Source organism: Leptinotarsa decemlineata, unplaced genomic scaffold (assembly GCF_025532065.1).
Source record: "Leptinotarsa decemlineata unplaced genomic scaffold, Ldec_3_MD MMD2_tig00026282_RagTag_RagTag, whole genome shotgun sequence".
Classification (NCBI taxonomy): domain Eukaryota; kingdom Metazoa; phylum Arthropoda; class Insecta; order Coleoptera; family Chrysomelidae; genus Leptinotarsa; species Leptinotarsa decemlineata.
The window spans coordinates 7704038-7726729 of record NW_027412668.1 but is presented as its reverse complement, the minus strand read 5'-3'; the positions used below and the strand labels follow the sequence as shown (position 1 = coordinate 7726729).

The following is a 22692-nucleotide window of genomic DNA, read 5'->3' as shown; positions in this document are numbered from 1 at the left end:
TAACAAATTTTGCCAATACTTTTTCAGCTGCTTATCAGCATCCCAATACTTGGTATGTTCCTCAATACTTTTGTTCGTTATTAGCTAAAGCACGGTTATTGAACACACACAACCATGAAGTCAGTTCATTTTGATAAGAGAAGTATCTGTTCTATGTGATATTTGAACCAATCAATTTACGGATGAGAGTTGGAATTATAACCATAGTGCTCACTTCTCAATTCGTTGATGATAATTTTCAGAAAGACAGAATTATAACCCCTGTCGTTTCTCCAACCAAGTTGGTGTCATCAGGACATAATCCAGATAATATTGAAGAGTTTTATTGTTATGATTTGCTAGACAAGTGTTTTAGTTGGAGTCTTAGTTGATGTATGATGTGAATGTATGAACGGAGAAGGGAGTGAATGATTGAGACTGGAACAGTTATTTAATGTGTGATTCATCTTTTCCAATATTGATTTTATTTTTGGTCTTGCAGATATTCCTACGCAAGTGCCGCCGCTGACTCCAGGCACGAACAAAACGATGGCAGAGGCGCTGAAAGCGTCGTTTGCCTCGTGGGAAAAAGAACAATTAAGGTTAAATATAACCAAAGGTGAGTAATCATAGATTTTATACACTAGACATATTTTCATCTCTGTGAGAAAACTTTCTCAAATTTCTATCGAATATAAAACAATATCCGACGTGGCATTAGCCAGGGAAGTAGTTGTTTTCCGGCAGGTATTTGTCCTAGCAACGTATCACTATACATTACTATATGAATTATGTATCATTTTACAAGTGACGTAAAGAGTAATTTGAATATGGGACTTTTCTATTATTATGAATATTTTTTTAAATGTCAGTTTCAAGAAGCAATGAGAAAAAAAACAAAAAAAAGCGATTTATTTCCAACAGGAGTACCCAGTTACAGGAAATGCTATTATTACAGAGTATATATGGATTAAATATTAAAAATAATGGAATATAGAAATGTATAAAAGTAAATGCTGAAACAAAGTATATATAAAATATTCGTATAAGTAGAATTTCAAAGAGAAATGAAAAATTGAGTATATAACACAAAAAGTTACAAATCATGCAATGTTACAGTACTGACACAAAATTTATTTATAGTATTTTTACAAGTGATTATGGATACAAGATACCAAGGCGTGATCGTAGCATAATATTTGTGCGTGATGCTTCGCAATAGAATTTCAGATTTTATCGACCTTCACTTCTTGTACTAAGAAATTGATCTCGGGTAAAAGAACCGTACTGTCAATATTGTTGTAGAGTAATTTATGCAGGAATTTTATAGCAAGGATAACTCTCCTATTTTCCAAAGATGTCATATCAAATCGTGTCAACAATATGTTATGATCGATGCCTCTCGTGGGGTATTGACCATCAACTTTTAGACATAAGTATTTTAGGAACTTCCTATGTACGCTCTCAATTGATGTTTTTTGGTAGCCGTAAACCGGATTCCATAACAAAGAGCCATACTCTAACTTCGATCTGGCATACGCAAAATAATTTTAATTTTAAGTAATTTTAAGGTGGCAATACTTTTGAAGTTCTTGCCATTTCTGTAAATGAATCCAAGCATCCTATTTACATCAGCAGTCATATTCCTTATATGTGTTGTAAATGTTAATTTACTGTCGTATGTTATACCAAGATATTTTATCTCATGTACGCGGTTGATTGTAGATTTGTTGATTGAATAATCGTACATTAAAGTTCGCTTCTTTGTTGTAAATGATATTATTTTACATTCGGATATGTTCAGTTGTAGACGATTATCATTACACCAAAGTTTGATTACATCTAATTCATGTCGGCAGTCAGTAATGTCGTCGATTTTATAATATAGCTTCAGGTCGTCTGCAAATAGTAGGCTAGGAATATTCAAAGAGGTTGCCAAATCATTAATAAAAATTAAAAATGAAAGAGGTCTAAGATTGGAACCTTGTACCCCCAGATGTAACTACGTACTGGGCCGATTTGAGGTGGAATGCAAGAGTTCGTTCGGTAAAAAATGTTACTAGTTACATTTTAATGATTTTCCATTGTGTTCTGAGGTCTATTTGTTCATTTCTCGGGTTTAATTTCAAATAAGTTCGAACACTATTATTTATGACAGTTTTCAATATATTTATTACATATAGTCAGAATTCAAAAATATAGCACAAAACGCAGGTGAAGAACAATTTAAAATGACATAAAAGTATAGCGATATGAAAGAAAACTGTAAATAATTATAAAAACAATGGTTTTTGTATATTAATCTTTGGCAACAAAAACATGTTTTTTATCAAAAATGAATTTATGAAACTAATATTTTAAAGAATCATCATTTTCATCAAGAATTAGTAAGTATAAGTAAATAAAAATTTTTAAAATTCATAATATAACTTTTAGCCATGAGAGAACAAAATAATAGGTTTGTTTGTTATGCTTTATTTACATTTTACAACGAAAGTGGAAAAACAATTTTTTTCGACAGATTTTTTTTTCTTACAGCAATAATTCCAAGGAAGTGAAAACATTCCTAGGTCTTTAGATTTTTTAGGTTTTTATATTAACTTTTAACTAACAAGAGTCAATTAAAAACGAAAGCTTATCATAATTGTTGATCTTTAAGGTCAGTTTTCCGATAAAATAGCACTTGCGAACTAAACTATCACACTGAAGAGTCAGCCTGGTGTTGGTAGTTGCCTCAAAAATATTAAATTTTTTTGTACTCCTGTGACAAATGGAGACATTCTGAGCATGCGATATCTCATCATATCCAGCTGATCATGCATGTCAATGTTATACACACACTAGAGATGAATGGTTGATTTATTTAATTTGTTACAAATTGACAGACCTTTCACACAACACCAACAAAGCATATATTTACAAATATTGTAATCTATACCTGAAAATATCTTTTCTTGTGGTAATCTTATCAATTTCGCAAAAGCACACACAATTTAAACAACGTCGGGAAAGGAGCGGCCATAATGACCGCGGCGTACAATCTGGCTCGAGCCCTATGTTTACTTGCAGGACGGTACCCGAATTTTCTGAAGGGGCTTCGCGCGCAACCTAAAATCATTCGATTATCTGTAACAGTTTCAGAGTATCATTAGTCAATTTACATTAAACAAATATCGAATAAATGAATAATAATAATAATAATGATGATATGTCACAATCATGGTAATCTATTGTCACGTGAAAGGCGTTATTATTACTTGCCTCAACTTTATCATGGCTTCATAATGAATCTTTTTTCAGTGGGAAAACAATGGAGATGGATTTTTGAAAGAATTCTCATTGGATTTTTTGATTCTTCATTTTCAACCTGTTGATGAAAATCTACTCAAAATATTTTTTTAACAATGCCAAAACCAATGATTATTTTCAATTCATTCCATCAACTTCAATAGGACTTTTCCACATTTGTCCTGATTGATAGTAATGAGCCTTTTTGAAGTGAAGTATTGATGTATTTATTAGGTAGAGCCCCGGTTTCATTTTTTCAAAATGTAAGTTCAACTTTCACCTTTTTTCCACTTAGAACGTTTTTTGCTCATTGATTCGATGATTTCAGGCCAGGATTTCTACCAAAATTTCTGTACTTTTTGACGAATTATTCTGAATATAATATTGTGATGAATACGATTGATAATTCTGTTTACAAAAAATCTGCTTTTCCGTTAATCAGCTGTCGCCCCCATACGAACGACAACTCTCAGAAGTTGAGAAACTTGTGCGAGATAAGGACTAACGAGGTCTTACCTGATAACGTGTTATTCCTAACACGGTTGCAGAATCATCCCAGCTTCAACCAGATGAATTCTCTCGAGAAAAATATCTGGTCGAGGCAGGAATCGAACCCACGGTCTTCCGATCGTGATTCGGGCGCACTACCACCGCGGCCAATTCAATTTATTAAATCACCTTGCCTGGATACGACTCTGTTCCACAGTTTTATTGTCTGCGACTCTTCATATTGAAACATCAAACAAGAAAAACGTTAACATGACCGTTCGATTGTTCAGAACACACATTCATTCGAGAGGTTCAAAGAAGATGCCGACGACACTGTTTACATTCTGATCTGGACGTTTAAAATTCTTGGAGGTGACGAGATTGACGAAAAACAGAATTTATCACCATCTCAGCTCGCCCGTGAACATATTCAATACAAAAACTGAGTGTGTACCCAATAAAAATGAAAAGGAACAAGTTATTTGCGATTTTGGCACGTCCTTTAGTCGGTTGGTACTTCTACTGCGCCACCTACTTTTGGAAGATTTCGAGTTTTCTCCGAGAAAAATTTATTGTAAAAGACGCTTTCGAAAACAAAGTTTTATTTACATGTTCCAAAAATAAAAAACTGAAATGAATCAATTCATCGATTTATTACAAAACACAATTTGTGCGATCTAAAAGTTTGTCATAGATTTACCCTATTTTACGTTGTTTTTTTTTTCAGGGCATATAAATAAAAGCTTGATGAATAATTCCACCGTTGTGGATAATATTAATTTTAAAAAATCATTAAGTAATGTGAATATTGTCTAGATATTAATGGTGCAGTACTTATGAACATTTACGAGATAACTTAAAAATTATCTCAAACTCACGATATGCATTTTGCTTGTTATAACACATAATAACAACACCGATAAACTTATGTTTCGGTTTAGGAATATTTCCTGATATACGAGTAAGTTCAGTTTAGCATTATTGATGTGAAACTGACGGGTCATTTGCAATATCTTCTGTATGCTATTCATGTATGATTTTTTTATTGAACTAACAAACATACGTTTACATGCTCAAACTCGTTCTTCATGAAAAATAATTTTAGAGTAAATGACATATTTATATATAAAACCAGAAAGTTATCAAAATATTTCAACAAAAGTATTGGTAAAATTCAGAACATACCAAAGAAGCAATGGATATTTTTCGTGCATAATTCAATTTTCGTCAGAAGATAATATGACGTAGAGAGTTACGATTATTTACTATTACTAGCAACACAAAAGTTCTTCGCTAACTTTTTTCCCAGTTTTTTGCCTTCTATTGTGATCCTTAGGAGACTGGTTCAGCATGGATTTTTGCTTATCTATCATTACTTTCGCTTGTTCTGATAATTCCTTCAATATTAATTTACGTATAACTTCCGATGACCTTGAATAACTTTTTTTTCGAGACCAATTGATTGATCTCGCAAAAAGTTATTCAAATTTCACACCAAAGGTTCCAATCTCATCGTTATCCGATGACCTGACATTTCCTTTGAAAATAGTGATTTAAGGATCATTTACATCCAAAATTATTACCCTATGATTACTTCAGAGTCATTTCCATCAGCAAAAAAGATTCGTATTCCAATTTATTCTCTATCTGATGTCTCACTTCATCCGTCGAGTGTATCGTTGTGTAGACACCAAAGAGAGAGAGAGAGGCTAAACGAGAGACAGCAGATTCTCGGTACACCATTGTTTTACAGACGCAATCACATCAGATTTTTACTTTGATATGGTACAAAAGTTATCGGTTGAGCGGTCACCAATTGTAAGAGTTTCGATATACGCCTACAAAGTCCATTATTACCAACGCTTTTTCAATGGGTCTCGCATTGTCGAACAGACATTGAGAAAGGATTTGAATGAAAATTTCAGTCGAGGGACACAGTGCTTCAGAAATTTCACCAACACGATGAAAATTTGTATACTACTCTACATGTACGTAAAATTTACTTTCTTATGAGTTCCCAGAACAGTTGTAAATTCATTATAATTGGTTTTTAGTCTTTCTCAAGGACCAAACACAAGCACTACAAAAAAATCCTTAAGGCGCTCTAAGAGCGGTGCCTTTGCGAAAGTAGCGATTCACATTTGATTTGGAAAAACGTTCTCAAGAAGTTAATTTCACATAAACTTAGTTCTCCAAATGAAACAGTGCGGTTCGAGGTGTACTGAGTTGAACCTCAAAACGATGAGCAGCCACAGTCCGTCGCGTATTTCTGTTATGTACCGCTCTTGTGGCACTTGACCACTTCCCGTAAAAGTATCTATAGAAGAGAGACAAATCCCAATGTTTCTTTGATATTCCAGACTATCAAGGTTGCAAGTGATGTTCGCCTCTCCAATCAGGTGGATGGCTTTTTTCTGGATGGAATCAGGCAGCTTCAGAGTATGCTTAGGGGCGGAGCTCCATATATGTGAACAATACTCCAAAGAAAGTCTGATCTGAGCTTCATAAAGCAACAGAAGTTGCTGAAGTTTGTACAGTTTTCAGGTTCGGTACAGTGTTCCAACCTTTTGAGAAGCAGTCTTTGCAATTCCAGCGACATGAGTGTGTCCATTTTAACCCCCAACAAACTTATCGAAACAGAAAGCGGAATTGTCTGTCCTGACATTATCCGGTTTGAAGACATTTATTTCTTTGGGGAAAACCGATGCCTGGATTTTTGTGACAGAGAATTGAATCTGGTTACTTTCACCCCAATTCGAAATCACTTCTAGATCCTTATTGAGATATGCAAACTCTTGCTGCCGGTGAAGATGTGTTGAAACAAAAATCCTTCCCATACAAACTACAACTACAAAAAGTAGAAACTTGTGCAAGATGAGGATCAACGCGGTCTTACCTTGTACGTGCAATCCCTAGAAGAGGTCAGAAGTATTCAAAGAGATATTTGTCTTCTTTGTTGAAGAATTATATTTTCCAGCCAGGTGAAATGCTTTATACATGGTGTTAACTAAATATGTACCATAAATTCAACAGACGATTCTTTAGGTAATTTTAAGACGGAATGTTCATATAAACATGGGTCCGCCAATCCTTCTTTCTCAAAATACAGGGTGTTGCAATAAAAAAAAAGTTATTCGTAAATATCCTTTACCTAATTTGGTTGTAATTTGTCAATGGTATTTATAACATTAAGGAGTTAATGTAGCCCGAACATGATTCAACTTATCAAGTCCAGTGGCGTGGCGAGCGGGATTTGAACGAATATTTTTGACTTAAAAATGTACGCCACTGACTTTTGTGCATTTTTTATTATTTCTTTGGATTAAGCAATTAGAAATACAACTTTTTTATCTCTTGAATGTTTTTCGTATCTTGCCTAGTTTTTAAGAAAAAAAAGTCGACCCAATTGCATATCCCTGGACCTCACAAGAAATAATATGGGGAATCAAATGTTTCTTTTGGAAATTATTATTTTTACAATTTTTCATTACTTATTATGTAACTATAACAACAAATATTAAATAACATTAACATCTATACTAAAGAATTGCACTGAATTGAGCGTTGGAAATGGCCTCCATCGGCTTCAATACAACCGTCTAGCCGCCGCATCATTGAATTTCGCACTCTTCTGAAAATACCTGACGTATTTTTCATTATGTCACATGAATTGATGAGTTTATTCCGTAAATCCTTCACGTTGAATAGCAGTTTATTTACCAACGCTTCAAGTGTCCCCAGAGAAAATAATCTAAGGGGTTTATTTCGGGCGAGCGAGGTGGACCAGCTCTCCCAATCCATCGTTTATGGTAATTTTCATCCAAAAATTGCCGTGCCACCATATACCACATACGGAATCTTTCCATGATCGGAATTTCTTCTAAAAGTCCAGGTAAAACAAATTCTATAAGCCTTCGGTATTCTTCTCCATTAAGTCTAGGTGGAAGGAAGTGAGGCCCAATCAGATGGTCACCGACAATTCCAACACAAATATTAAAAGAAAACCGTTCTTGAAAATTATTTTATATCAAGGCGTGTGGAGGATTGTTTTCGACCCAAATGTGATTGTTGTGGAAGTTAATAATTGAATTGCGAGTAAAAAAAAGCTTCATCTGTAAACAATATTCGACTTAGGAAACCTGATTTTATTCTTGCAGGCAAACCTCTGGGCAATAGAGCTTGCACACGTTGCATAGGAATATAGGATAGGAATATAGCTGCTGGGTTCTTAAAATCTGGCACACTGTGACATGGGTAATATTCAGTTTCTTCAGCTATTTTCCGAGTACTGCTATGGGGATTTACTTCAATCTCATTTAAAACAGCTTCTTCAATTTGAACTGTTCGTACCGTTGCAGGCCTCCCAATGAAGTCGTGCATGGAGACGTACAAAAGTTCTTCTATTAGGCACTACACGCTGAAGAAATCTTTCATGGTAAATGCGTCTTGCAGCATTCGAGTTTCTGTGAGCTATTCCATAACAGAAATGCATATCTGCCATTTCACTGTTAGTGAATTGAACCATGTTTTACAAAAATGGTTCAAAAAATAACCACTTAACACACTTGCTTATAAAGTTGACAACAACTGTCCAACACTTAATTTAGTGCAATTTGTTAGTCTAGATGTTAATGTTATTTAATATTTGTTGTTATTGTTACATAATTAGCGATGAAAAATTGTAAAAATAATAATTTCCAAAAGAAACATTTAATTCCCCATATTATTCCTTGTGAGGTCCAGGGATATGCAATTAGGTCGACTTTTTTTTCTTAAAAACTAAGCAAGATACGAAAAAAATTCACGAGAGAAAAAAGTCGTATTTCTAATTGCTCAATCCAACGAAATAATAAAAATTGCACAACAGTCAGTGGCGTACATTTTTAAGTAAAAAATATTCGTTCAAATCCCACTCGAGACGCCACTGGACTTGATAAATTGAATCACGTTCGGGCTAAATTAGCTCTTTAATGTTATAAATACCATTGCCAAATAACAACAAAATTAAGTAATAGATATTTAAGATATTTACGAATAACTTTTTTTATTTTCATTCTAACACCCTGTATCTTGAGAACGAAGGATTTGCGGACCCATGTTTATATGAACTTTTCGTCTTGAAATTACCTTAAGAATCGTCTGTTAATTTATGGTACTGTAAATCAAGATATTCACTTTAGATGAATTCAGATTGGCAACTTATAAACCGCTGTGTTATGCGGCTTGCTTATGAACATTAACTATTTCACCTGCCTATGGCGCCATGACAGTGAAACAGATAGATTGATTTAAAAACCATAAAAACGGACCCAGTGCGATAAGTAAACACAGGTGTAGACACTGCGAACCATTTTATGGTCAAGCGGCCCTAGTCAAATAATGTTATTTATTGTGGCCGAATGTGATGTTTTCAAATTTATAATATTCCTAGCCAACAATCCATTCTTTCATCATCAATGGGCTTGTTTCATGCTATGGAAAATAATACTGGTTTGCTTATAGACTAATCGAGTAAGGGGTATATTACACTTATCAAGCCTAATCGGTCCCAAGATCTCTTTATATTTGCAGAAAAAAGAACAATTCGAAAAGCAAGAATTTAAGTTGGCCGCGTGTCTGTTGACCAATAAAATAGATCGTGTCTAGAGCGGAGTTGCCAAGTGTATTGTTTTTTAATATCCAATCACAGATCTGATGATCCAATTTGACAGACGCCATTTTTGTTGTTATTGTTGTCAACTCGGTGTTAATAAAAACTGTTACAGTTATGTAATTAAATAAGGTTTTTTTTTGTAAAAGGTAGGTCTCGGCGGGTGCCTATTTTGCTGCATATTCCGTGTCATTAGTTTACATTCCGATAAATATTTTTTCTGGTTATTTTTGGATTGAATTTTACCATTACTACCACCAAAATGGTAGTTGTGAAAACAGATCATCCATACCAGACAAAAAGTTTTTCAGTGTTCCAAAAAACGAAACTCTAAGAGATCTATGATTTTCTTCAGTTGGCCGAGCTAAAATGAAATCAAAATTTACCATCCTTCGATAAAAGACGAAGTCTGAAATGAATGTCATATGAATAAAAGGACCTTCTAAATATACCACCTACCGTTTCAATTTTTCATTCTACATTTCGGTACCAAAGTATTGCAAATTTTTCAAGTAAAATTCATCGATCATTTCAAAATCGACTCTTGGGAAGTTGTCGGAGTCAGCTTTAAAAAAAAGTAGGCTCAACATTCATTTTGAAATTATTTTAACAAAAATACGTAGTTATGTGAGGAAACCATTGTCAGTAGAAAGAGCACATTGTCGCATACATTACAGAGGGCGCTGGCTGACTGGATAACAATATGGCTAATATACCAGTAACGTTAAATTTCTTATTATTTTTGGTGGGTGGCATGAATGCATAATTGATTTATTTTATTAGGATTCATGAGCATTCGAAAACAGTTTGAAAATACTGCTCGGTAAATTCTATTTAGAATCATATTTAGATATAACTTGTACTATATTAGTTATCAATGCAAATATTATTATCCATTTTTATGCTTAATTCGTGGATTCCAGCGATCTTATTATTGTATATTTATTTGTTTGCTGGCTTTATTCTTTAAAAAATGAATGAATAATTACAGAAAATTTTAATTGATCGTTCATTTTCTCAGGAAAATAGAGTTTCAACTTTTTCTTAGCTGACAGCTCGCGTAGGAACAATTCGTTTTTTCATCGAGTTTAGTTTGTGTGTGTTTCAAAAGTGTTTCAGAGATATATTTGAATATTAATATGGTTCATTCTTGTGCTGATTTTAATTGTGCGAAAAGGCCCAAGAAAACAGAAAGCGAATTGGTTTATAGGTGAGTTATTTCATATAATGAGTTCAGGTTCCCAAAGAAATAACTACAATCCTTCCACTCTTCCAAGACTTTATAGAAATCATTTAAAAAGTGACTATAAATGACAGGGGAACGCAAATATAGAATTTGATGACACAGTATTTTATTTCAACTTAAAGTATTCTCCACAAAAAGTATTATCTGGGGTTAATACTGTTGCTGAAAGTATGAAAGAAAATGAATTAATATTTTTGCAAAAAAATCAAATGCATTTCATTTTACCTCATTAGATTTTATCAAATGATTAATGTCATTACCTCAGAAGCTTTTGTTGGATCAGTTCGAATGCAATTAATTCTGTCTATACTTGACCTCATTCAACCTTTCTTTCAAGTTTTGGAAGATTCAACAAATTACCCAAGCGAGCCTAAAACGCTTGAATTTAGTAGCATTATTAGAAGGAGGTATATATGTAGGAATAATTTTTTTCATAATAAATTGCATTTATACAGATTGAGGATTGTAGAATAAATTGAATATTTCAGGATTCTTCAATCCAGTTTGCTATATTTTTTGATTTTCAAAGCCGTATATTAAATAATGTATAAAATCATAGTTTAGATAAATATTTTGTAATCTTTCGACTTTGTGTACTGATTTAAGATATAGAACATAGTTCGAAACATGATTTTTCGTGTACATTTTATTTCATGTGTAGAATTTTTCATTAATTTAAACGTTAACGGGTTCATATACACTTCCATAAATAAATTGATAATTATAGGCTCCGTAAATTTTACAATTCGGCAATGTTGATTATTTCTATTGTGTCTATTGGTCAATCGAACAAGAAGCGGGAATAGGGCCGTGACGTCACACCGTGACGTGACATTCGATTTTTAATAATTAATTACGGGAAAACTACGGTACTTAGAGAGATGAAACAAAGTGCACTGTTTTTCAATTTAAAATTTCTATCAAGTGAACTATAAACAATGAAACAAGCTCATTCAAAAGACTTGTGCGAGTAAGGAATTAAAGAGGTCTTACCTTCTAACGTACAGGTAAAACGTGACTCAATGTACACTTCCAGCAACCCAGATTACAAATTACCAGACCAGTTCCAGAGTAGGAATCAAACCTGCATTCACAATGGCGGTTGTTTCAAGAATGGAACTCATTAACCAACCGACAATATATCACATCATCATTAGGTTTCGTCAAATATAATTGTTTCCTCTTTTCATAAGGTGTTTTTGCATTTTTCTGTATAGCTATTTCAATTCTATGTGATATATTTTGAAGGATTCCATCATTCATCTGCTCTTTACGAAGGAAATTACAAATAAATTGTGGCGAATATTGAAATGTGTGAAGATGAGGAAATTGTCGTTTTATAGAATGATAATCGTAGATTTTCCGAGTCTCTTTTCGGAAATGACATATAACAGGAAAATCGAATGGAAGATGCAGAATCGAAAGAGCTGGTGTTTTATAACTATGTTAGTAGTAACTACATTCGTGAATTATGGAAGAAAGAAAATTGAAAATATCTCGGCATCGGAGAGACGCTCTTTCTATATGAAATGCCCAACATTAAATCTTGTTGGAAATAATATTAATGGTCAGTTTATAGGCAATCAGACCCATATGTGAGGCCTTTGATATGATATATTTGATATACAAATGAAAAGAACATAAACTCGACTAATAAGTATGTATGAAAAAAATCAACGCAAGCCAGCCGCACATTTGTGGCTTTTGTGGAAATTTTTAATAATTACAAAGTTATAATTATAGCCAATCTACATTGATTATACCAGTACCATTTGCATCAACATTAATAATACCATTAAAAAGTTAAAAAAATTGCTTTCACACATTTCATAGACTACATCAAGAGGTTTGGTTAACTACTTGTATATTTGTTCCATTCGAAGTAACTATGGAATGAAAGGCAGTTTTCTGGAGGAAAATCAAATTTTTATGGACCCTTTTTTTGTATTTTCACTTTCCACAATCTGAAAAATATTGATATTAAAATAGTGAACTTTATTCAGGTAGGTAGAAAGGGCAAACCTTTCAGGCAAAACAAGTTCTATTTATCAATAACTTCGTATTCAATAATATTGCATGTCAAAAAAATAGTTATCTTACGTTTCGGAGGCCAACATCTGCCTCCGTCTTCAGAAGTGAAGAAATTTTAAATATAAATGCAGTTATTTCTTTGCTAATTGCTGATTTTTTATTTCTCAACTTCTTCAACAGATGTCAAAGCTCCTTTGAGCAAAGGTAAACCGTCAGGTGAACAAGTTTTTCAAGATACGTTTGCGACAAATCATGATGAAGCCCTGAAAGGTCTGGTTCGTGGATGAGCCAGGGTATCCAAGGCTCTTGAAGAAAACCTCGTTCATATACCGCAGGATCGATTCGATATATGTGGCCTTTATATGGACTTTTTGGAGAATGGGTTCAAACTTGTTAAGAGATATAGTCACACCGATAACTATCGCAAATCAAGTTCATCTATCGCTCACTATCTACCTTAAACATGCATCGCTCCTCTGTTTGCCATTTAAACGTTACGGGCCATGCAGAAAAGCAGATCCGAACGGATTTTTAAAATTTTTGGATTTCTATGTGATCAAGAGTTATACTTTGAGAATTGAGCAAGAATTTCTTGCTTGTCCAAAAGTAAACATCGACAGAAGACGTAATTTTCCGGTTCTATCGGGCTTCATTTAACAAAAAATTACTTCTCAGTTCGCAATAAACACTATTCTGGTGTGACTCCATCAACCGAGTTTCATGACCACCAAAACAATGGTGTCTGTAATCGAGTAACAATGACTTTCCAAGAATAGCCAACTCTGTTTCTAGTAAGGACATGCGACTACAATTACGTGACGTCATCATCCCATTTTCGAATTATGTCGTCGGTAAAAGACTAGATTATTTTGACCACCGATAAAGAAATTCCTAGATTAAGGTGGTCGAACGATACCAATTAATGGTGAAAAGGTCGAGATAATTGCGTTCGGTTATTCCGAACATCCAGTAGAAGTCTTAAGTTGTTTACTTTATTCTGTTCGATATCTGATCATCATTATTTCAGAAGTGGCATTCAAGACGAAATATGAACTCATCAAGAGTCAGATTTATTTCTTGTTAGCAAATTCCTTAAATCTAATCATGCCGTGATCGGAACAAATCAGACCGCCCTAATTGGTCAATATCATCGATGTTTACCCGACTAATTACGGATTTATATACGGCGGTATACACCGAACAATCTCTATAAACTTTTAATGCCATTTTCGTTATAATAAATATTAATTAATGTTCCACTGAGAAATAAATAATTTTACTGCCAATCATTTACGCATCAGTAGCGGCTAATTAGCCAGTAGCCCGATCGTCTACATCATATAGACGAGATATGGGGATAATCTTTCAGAACATGAGGGAAGCTGTGTTGCCATGTTTGAAGCTATCAGTTTTTTCTTTTCCACTAGAATCGAGTGAAGTTAGATGAAATTATACGTTGGTTGTCTTTTTCTTGGTGATGATATTTCAAGTCAGTTGGCGAGAGTGGGACTTTTCTAACTGAAGAAAAACTGACTGCAGATAGGACCTGCATTTATGTGTCTAGTGAGGCAGTCAGTCTGCAAATGCCTCCGTCAGGTATAGTCAGGAGACGCTCCCTTCCGGTCTGAATGTACAGCTCTGGAATCATACCTCTGGACCAACTTCTGGAATATCCCTATGGCACCACAATGGCATTCTGAAAAGATTTCAGGTCGATATTGAGGTTGTCATGTGTTGAATATGAAAGTATCTTAACCTTAATAAGCTTAGTAATCTTTCCAAATGATTGTTCAATCAGGTAAAAGAGCAGTCTGACACCTGACACTTAGCCCTATTAGAGGTAATCCATTAATTACGTCACATGAAATTCATTATTTCTTACCCTGTCCCGTCTTTTTCACAGCTGGTTACATTTGTGAAACCTCCCTCCTTAGTGTGACGTCACATATTTCACAAGTTTACATCTAGAAATAGTTGTTGAATTGAAACAGCAGTTCCGAAATTTGTTCAATTTAAATAATTTTTTAATAAAATCAATATCAAATCAAACATTTCAAGAAAGTATCAAAACAAAAAACGATTATTTATGTTAATTAAAGATCATGCTCAACCATCTCTAGTCCATGGACTCTAGGTTTTCTTGGCCTTTATTTCCGTACGGCGCATTTGAAATTTGAATCCACTCCTGGCATAGCAGACACTCTGTTCTCGTTTGTATTGTTGATATCAGGAACATTCGTTATGTCAACATCTTTTTGATCCAGTCATACAGCATCAACGTTATCATTCAAACAAAGAGTTTCTCTGGCACGTCTAACTGCAATTCTTTGAATGAATGAATGAATGATATGAATGAATGTTGTTTATTAATAGTAAATGAACATACTAAAGTAATACACGATAAATACAATAAACATTTCAATGAACCAACAGAAGTTGTTGAGAGCTTCAACAACTTGTACGTGGTAACACAACACATAATTACATTTTTTACAATAATAAATTTAGTACGCTTAACACAATATTCTATCACATAGGTTGTATATAAGTATATAAGTACAATAATGAAAATTAAAAGATTTATATAACAAACAAGAAGGTAAAATTTGAATTGTAGAAACGAGACATCATCATTCAATGATAGTTTACCAATATTATCTTGACAATCCACTCATAGCTATATTTATGATTATCATTATCATTATTGTATCTCAATCAACTCACGAATCTCTCTCCTGGATCTACTTCTGATATAAGCTATGAGGCTTCTTTTGAATGTTCTTACATTATTTTCACTTCTGACATATTTCGGTAGGTTGTTATAAAATTTTACCCCCAGGTATGAATAACTCTGGTGACGAATCTTCGCGATGGACAATACTTCTTGTTGTTTCTTATGTTATTGCCTGTGTTGATTAGTGAGATTGTATGATGCAAAATATAGACCACTGATGCCACACGATCGCTTGAACAAGTATGCATCGATACTGGAGCACTAGCTGTCATACGGAACTTCTTCAAATGTGATAATGCTCGGGGATCAAAAGCTAGCTGAAGTAACAGTGGAGCGGATTTAACTTCGGAGTCATCTTTTTCTATGGTTACATACCCGCCTGACGCCTGATTAATCAAAACAGATGGTGGGAAAAACCCCTCTCGCAATAGTCGCCAAAGGCCAGATTATCGCACACTACAACATGAGATAACTTCGCATTCTACAATTCATAATGAATATTGCGATTCAAGAACATTATTTGCGTACCAAGTCACATCATTTTCCAATTCTTTAGCCTGCTCAATATTCAGTCCAGTATCTGTTCTCTTAATGTATTCAGCAACCATAGGAAAATCATCAGTGACCAATTGGCTCCAAATATCAGCCAGCACAATGCCTGCACTCTCAAAGTTTCCTTTTTCTAACTCCAAATCAATAGTTCCATTACTGCAAATGTTTTTGAGTTTTTCATTGATAGTTCAAAGTCGCGAAATTTAAAACCCCCATCCCATTGTGACACAATATAACACTTCGTCGACCCCCCCACTTCCTACCCTTTTATGTGTAACGTAATTTATGGATGGTCCCTTGCAAGGAGAAACGCACCAGGACCATTGTCAGCTTGCGCATCAGGATCATCTTCAATTTGCCCATCGTATCAATATAGATCGCTTCGACCATTGCCGCATAGCCTTTGATAATGGTTGTCGCAGTAGCAGACGAAACATCGAGTATGGAAATCTGTTGACCACAGCTAATGAAACTGGAAATATCTGATAATTTATTAGAAAAATAATTACAATATTATGACGAATGTTCATTTGTTTAGAGTTTCTACAAGTCTCAGGAAAGATACCAAATATGTTTCCTATCTTCACTAGAACTGACAAATTACTCAAACCACATTAAAAAAGTTGATAATTGATTGACTTGATTTGATTTTTAGGGTATTCGTGGAGTTTACTCCTTTGGACCTATGTTAATTGAAATAAAACCATCAACCAAACATTCTGAACCTGCTTGAGCCGTATTTTAATGATCCCAACACATCAATCATATTTTTAAAACCTATATTGATATCATCGAAAACAACAAATTGAGCATATCTTTGAAAAGTAACTTCTACTTTCAACTATCCTTGAAATTCCTATATGACAACGCCGCATGTCACACAAAACATTCCGTGCTCCAAGATCATTACGAGATCTTGTTGCTATTAGGTACGATATTCCAACATCCAATTATCTATATCTTCACTGTTTACAGAAGTATAAGCTCGAATTATAAGACAATCAAATCGCCTTAGAAAAACCCGTAGGATTGTTAGTTGTCTTTTCTCTTTCTCTCTTCGCCTAACGAAACACCTACGATGGATATCGTCGGCATTTTTTGCCTCCCGAACTAATTTCCTTTCACATTTTCCGCGAGTCGTCGACCAAATCTAACTCGATAACAATAAAACTGATTTCCAGTTAATGATTTCCGAGTTAACGGCCGAAAAATTTTTGAATTAGTGCCCGTTCTTCGTTGAAGCAAATCGCGAAACAATAGACGGATCTGTATCTCGATTTATTGAGAAATTACTAATGACGAGTAGACGGGTTTTTTGTTTTTTTTTTTTGTTCCAAATCATGAAAATAATCTAAGAGATTCATGAGTCGATTCTTTTCGAAACTTCAACTAATTCAAGTCATTATAACCTTTACAATTGTTGTATGATGATGTTATGTCGGCATAGATAGTGTTTTACATAAATAAAACGGGTACTTTATCCTTATTGGCATCTGCTGGATTTCCGAATATCCAGTAGAGTAGTAGACAAATACAAAATTATTACTTTTTGAGATCCCTTCACAAAGATACTGGTGGATATCCAGCTGATGTTATTATTCTAGTGAATTGAAACAAATTGGAAACTGATGCCTATAAAATCTTGTTTTTTGAACTTATAGAGCAGGTGCCAAGTTTTGCCTTCTAACACTGTCGCGTCTGAACGCGAAATAGCAATCCAACATCGAAGACCTTCGAAAAACTACCCCATAGAGTGATGGGTGTACATTTTCCAGAAGTTTTGAATTACCTTTTTAAAAACAGTTATAACTTTTTCTGTTTTTAGACAGGTTGGAAATTTGCCACTCTCGAAAGAATATAATTTTTCAGGAACGAATGCTTGTGGTCTCATCGGATCCTAAAGATGATTTGATTTAGAGTTTCGTTTTCAACAACGTCCAAGTTGGTCTTAGAAGAAAAGTGTGGCTACATTAATTTCCTTCCCGAAATTGAACATATCATTTCTAGATAAAATCTTCTGTTTCAAATTTAATGGAGTATTTTTGAAAGAGGTTTGAGAGAGCTTCAATTTACCGGTATTCTGATGCTATTATAATTCACTGTCACGTTTTTGGGTGCAGTTTTTAGAACAGGCAAAATAGTCATTGTCCAGGACTTCCAGGTTTTCTCCGACATGATTGAAAACTGTTTTGAAATTGGTTTTCGTGTTAACCAGCTCTCTACTCCTCATATTTCGAAACTCCTACAAACTGAGAAATGTGGAAAATTATTTGTGGCATGTGTAGAAACACTCTTTCATTTGGCTCTTTATATTAGACTTTGTTCACTCATCTTGGATCCATCTCAGCTTTGCCATATTTGTTGTATTTCTCCGGTTATTATTTTATGACTTCAAACTACTTGTGTGTGATCCAATATTGTTGAACCAAGAAATTAATTGACACATTTTAATTTCAAGTCAGTTTGATATTCACTAGAATCGTGAATTTGCTATCAGGAAAACGTGTTATATCATTTATGTATAGAACTGTTTTCGAATAATGACGCGGTTTTTATATGAATACTGAAAACTTTTTGCAACCTATCAAGCCATGTACAATTTGATTCTGATCATATTGTGTTTCATGCTCCGTTACAATATCTTCAGGTTCGATGATTAGCGAATATTTCACAGAGAAGTACGTGCTGGTGAAATGAAAGGCTGACGCTCTGCGATTCTGGCAATACCTGTTACAGACGAAAAGCTGTGGAGGGGCAAAGGGAGTAGACAGAGGGCAAATGGTAAAAACAAAGCCAAACCGGAAACAATCAGATAAGCACGGGTCAGCGAAAGTTTCCGTTCCTATTGAAAATCAACAATGTGTAACGTTCCAGCATCCGTTTTAAATAAACCATTGTGAAATCACCTGATTTAATGACACTTTGCATTGCTCCGAGGCTTATTACGAGTTCTCGTGATGTATGCGACATATTGTTATCGAGATTTTCGACCGAGGAGTACCCAGTCATCCGAAACTATTGGTCCACGTTTTGAGATTCATAGCCTGGAATGCTTGACACAATTCAATGAATACTTGAAACTTCTTCTCCAACATGTCATCCTCATTCTAAAATATTGGAACTGGACGGAATAATAATAGTATATTATTCAACGAACGAGAAATATGGTCATTACTCGTAAGAATGAAATTAACCATAAATTATTAAAGTGCGTATAACATGAATATTCTGAAATAAGATTTAATATCATTCAATTTCACAACAAGAAATAACCCAAGAAAATATTCGAACATATTTGCCATTTATGTTATTTTATTCAATTGTAAATAATTTGAATATTGAGTGATCGAAAAAATAAAAACTCCACAGTTGATGAGACTTGAACACAAGATCATTGACATTCTAATCCAAAGTTTTGACTATTCCAATTAGCACCTTCAAAATAAGTTTCAAATAAAGCTATGTTAGATTCTTATTGCTCTCATTTTGTTATTGAGTTGACGAAGTTTCAAAAAATATAAGTCTTTTATGCCACATTACAAAATTTCACTGCCAAATCCTTTTTTATTCCTGTTTTTCGTTAAAAACTGTATATTTCAAAACGAAATGTCGATTTTTAATTTTATGCTTATGTAATTCTAGGTGATTTTCATTATAGAAGATAATTCCATTATCTTTGACCCAGGCTCAAATAAATACATTTTCCTAAAAATAACCATATTGTATTATTCTTCAGGTTTGTTTTATTCATGACTTTCATCATGGAAATAGATGTGTTCTTTCCTGAAACTAATTCAGGCACTTTTAATGAATCTTTTTTGATCCAATAATCAAGTGAGTAGTAGTGCGACTGTACAAGACCATGGCAAGATTTCAAAGGATTGCAAATCTCATCTCATGCCTATATTACAGTTTTGTAAATCATTTCAATAATATATAATATTTCCTTTTGTCAACATTCAGTGTTAACTTGTTTCATGAACGATATTATCTGAAATATTTTTCTGTTTTTGTTTTCGATTTTCATCATGGATCTGCGTTATTAAAAATGCTCGTATCATTCTCAAGTCTACTGAGTTGATTAACTATTGTTATATAAAGAGAAAAAGGTTGGACCTGAAACCGTTCCCTGAAGTCTACCGAAAATTATTGTTTTCCCGCTATATTCTTCTGTGAATATATTTCAATTGCTTCGAATCCTACGGCTCACCTTGTATGCCCAAATTTTGAAAAACCCCTGAAGTTCTTAGAGGGCGTAAAATTTGACAAATATGTCTGACGGTTGTTTGGAATCACTTATATTTGCAAATAACTAACTGTTATTAGGTTTCTTTCTTCAGTAATTATAAGTTTAGAAAGCAGCAGTTCTTGTTTGTATTTCAATTTCTGAGAATCTTACAAAAAAAGTATAAGATCAGGAAATGTCTCCATTCATGTTTGCCCATTTTGTATTAATTATCAAGGCATAAAAACGGTCAAAATCAACCGTATGTCAGACTGAATTCAATTGATGAAGAAAATGGTGTACTGTAAACTGTCAAAGAAAATTCAAAAATTTATATAATGCACTGCAATCTTATATCTACATGTTTGGATGAACCATTTCGTCCAATAGTAACGACTCCAGTTTTTTTGTCATGTACAAGAAAGTTATCAAATTATTTCTGCGTTTATGATTTACGGTATGTTCGTAATTGTATAGCACTCGACGAAATTAATGGGTATCAAAAATATCAAAACATACTTCCAATTAAATTATATTATATCTGATCATTCGGAAAAAATCTGTAAATATTCCGCATCTGTTCATTGTGTATTTTCCTTGTTTCAGATCCCAGGGAATGGACGGAAAACCATGTGGCCCATTGGTTACATTGGGCCGCCAAAGAGTTTTCCCTGGACTGCATACCCCTGAATCAGCTCAGAATGAAAGGGAAAGACATCTGCTCAATGGGAAAAAGACGCTTTTTCCGCCAGGGCTCCTGCTTTCGTCGGAGACATCCTGTGGGAACATTTGGACCTTTTACAAAAAGGTACGTGCAGAAATTCGTTTTATAACAATGAAATGATAATCGTTCCTAAAAACTATACCCTTTTCAATTTTCATTTTCTGATTTGTTCGATGAATAGATTACACAATAATCTGCAAATATGATTGCCGTGAGAGTTAGCCAAATTCTTGGTATCAACCGAGAGTTAATTAGCATATATATTCAGTATATTCAATTTTTCTGTTGTATAAAACAGAGGGCAATAATTGACCCCTCCCATTCGTCAAGTAATAGGTTATGTTTTTGTGAATAAAAAACACGCGCTTCTAGAACGGTTATGATTCAGAATTTTTTACAAAATTCATTATGAGAGTTTTTATTACTCAATTAAGGCATGCTTCTCATATCGTACTTCTGCTAGGTAAATACTATAGTCTTACAGGTACTTGTTCTACAATTTAGAAAAGCATATAGGTACCGTATGAGAATGGGAATTCACATAATGTAAGGATATTATTATATTTTCACTACAGTAAGATATGCATTTTAAAGCTTAATAGTCCCTTCTCAATTCGATGAATATATTATTCTAGAATCTAAGCAAATTGCCAGCAAATCCACATTGCAGAAGGTACTTCTTCATTCTCAATGTTTTCAAAGAAGTACAATTTTTTGTACCAAATCAAATACAATAATTTTAGTCGTAACTCTGTTCAATTGTAATTTACTTTATTTCACCATTTTATTATATATTGATATGTTTTCCGCTGTTATTTCAAAATCGTATAGGTCCTTTTCAACAAAGAGAATTTTGGTGTAATCCCCATAATAAGTCAGATAGACTGCACACATTTTTGAAGAAAATTCAACAGTGCGTGGCGAAAAACTAAGAAGAGAAACGGTCTCAGAATGATTTCTTGTAGAACACCAATAATATAATATCTATAATTCTAATGCTGTAAGGCTAGAATTATTGTACCATGTTTTCAAAGTTTTGCTAACAGCAATTGGTAGTCCACACAGTCAAAATCGCGCGAGAAATCGATAAAAAGACGCATTGTCACTAAGAATACTATAATAACCCTAATCCAAAAACAAATATAATTTTTCATTATTCTAGAGGAAGAATAATATATTATATCGAAAATGAATTTCACTTATTACTATAGTAATACAAGCTTAGAAGTTTGGGATGATTTTCGAATATTGAACTTGTTATCCAAAGACGTAAATTCAAAATTTCAATTGGGGGTAACAAATTTTAATTAGGGTGAAAAATACCATCGGGGTGGTCAACTATAAAACGAGGCGGTTTCAAAGTAAGAAATTAACTGTAAGAAAAAAGTGACAATAATACAGGTATTGGGGGTGCCACCCCGTGTCCTCAAAATTCCCGCGTATATTTTTATCGGATAGTTTATAAAAAGCGGAGGAACTTGTCATAATTCATTATTTCACTACGGATAACAATATTTGTTAACCGAACGAGCTCGTGTCGTAATAATCGATTTTTTATTGTTATTATTACCCAGAAACTCATACCCGATGGTTATCACTATTGTTCGATCGGTTGTTAGTTAATTCCCGATAATTTTATCACATTTACCTTGATCTATGCCAATATTACTCCGATATAAGAACTGTTTGCGTCAAAGAAGACGAAAATGATACGTTATAACATGTGCTTATAAATGAATTACTTCTACCGTGACGATTCGTGCTTCGAATGTAA

At 33.8% G+C, this 22692-nt stretch overlaps 1 protein-coding gene across 1 annotated transcript in view; it reads left to right on the top strand.

The window, feature by feature from the left end:
• Positions 1-22692, top strand: part of pnt (ETS transcription factor pointed) — a 325531-nt gene that overhangs the window by 251255 nt on the left and 51584 nt on the right. Inside the window, 3 exon segments of the mRNA XM_074179758.1 lie at positions 482-598; positions 20801-20925; positions 20927-21002. Coding sequence (XP_074035859.1) covers positions 482-598; positions 20801-20925; positions 20927-21002 — 318 coding nt within the window.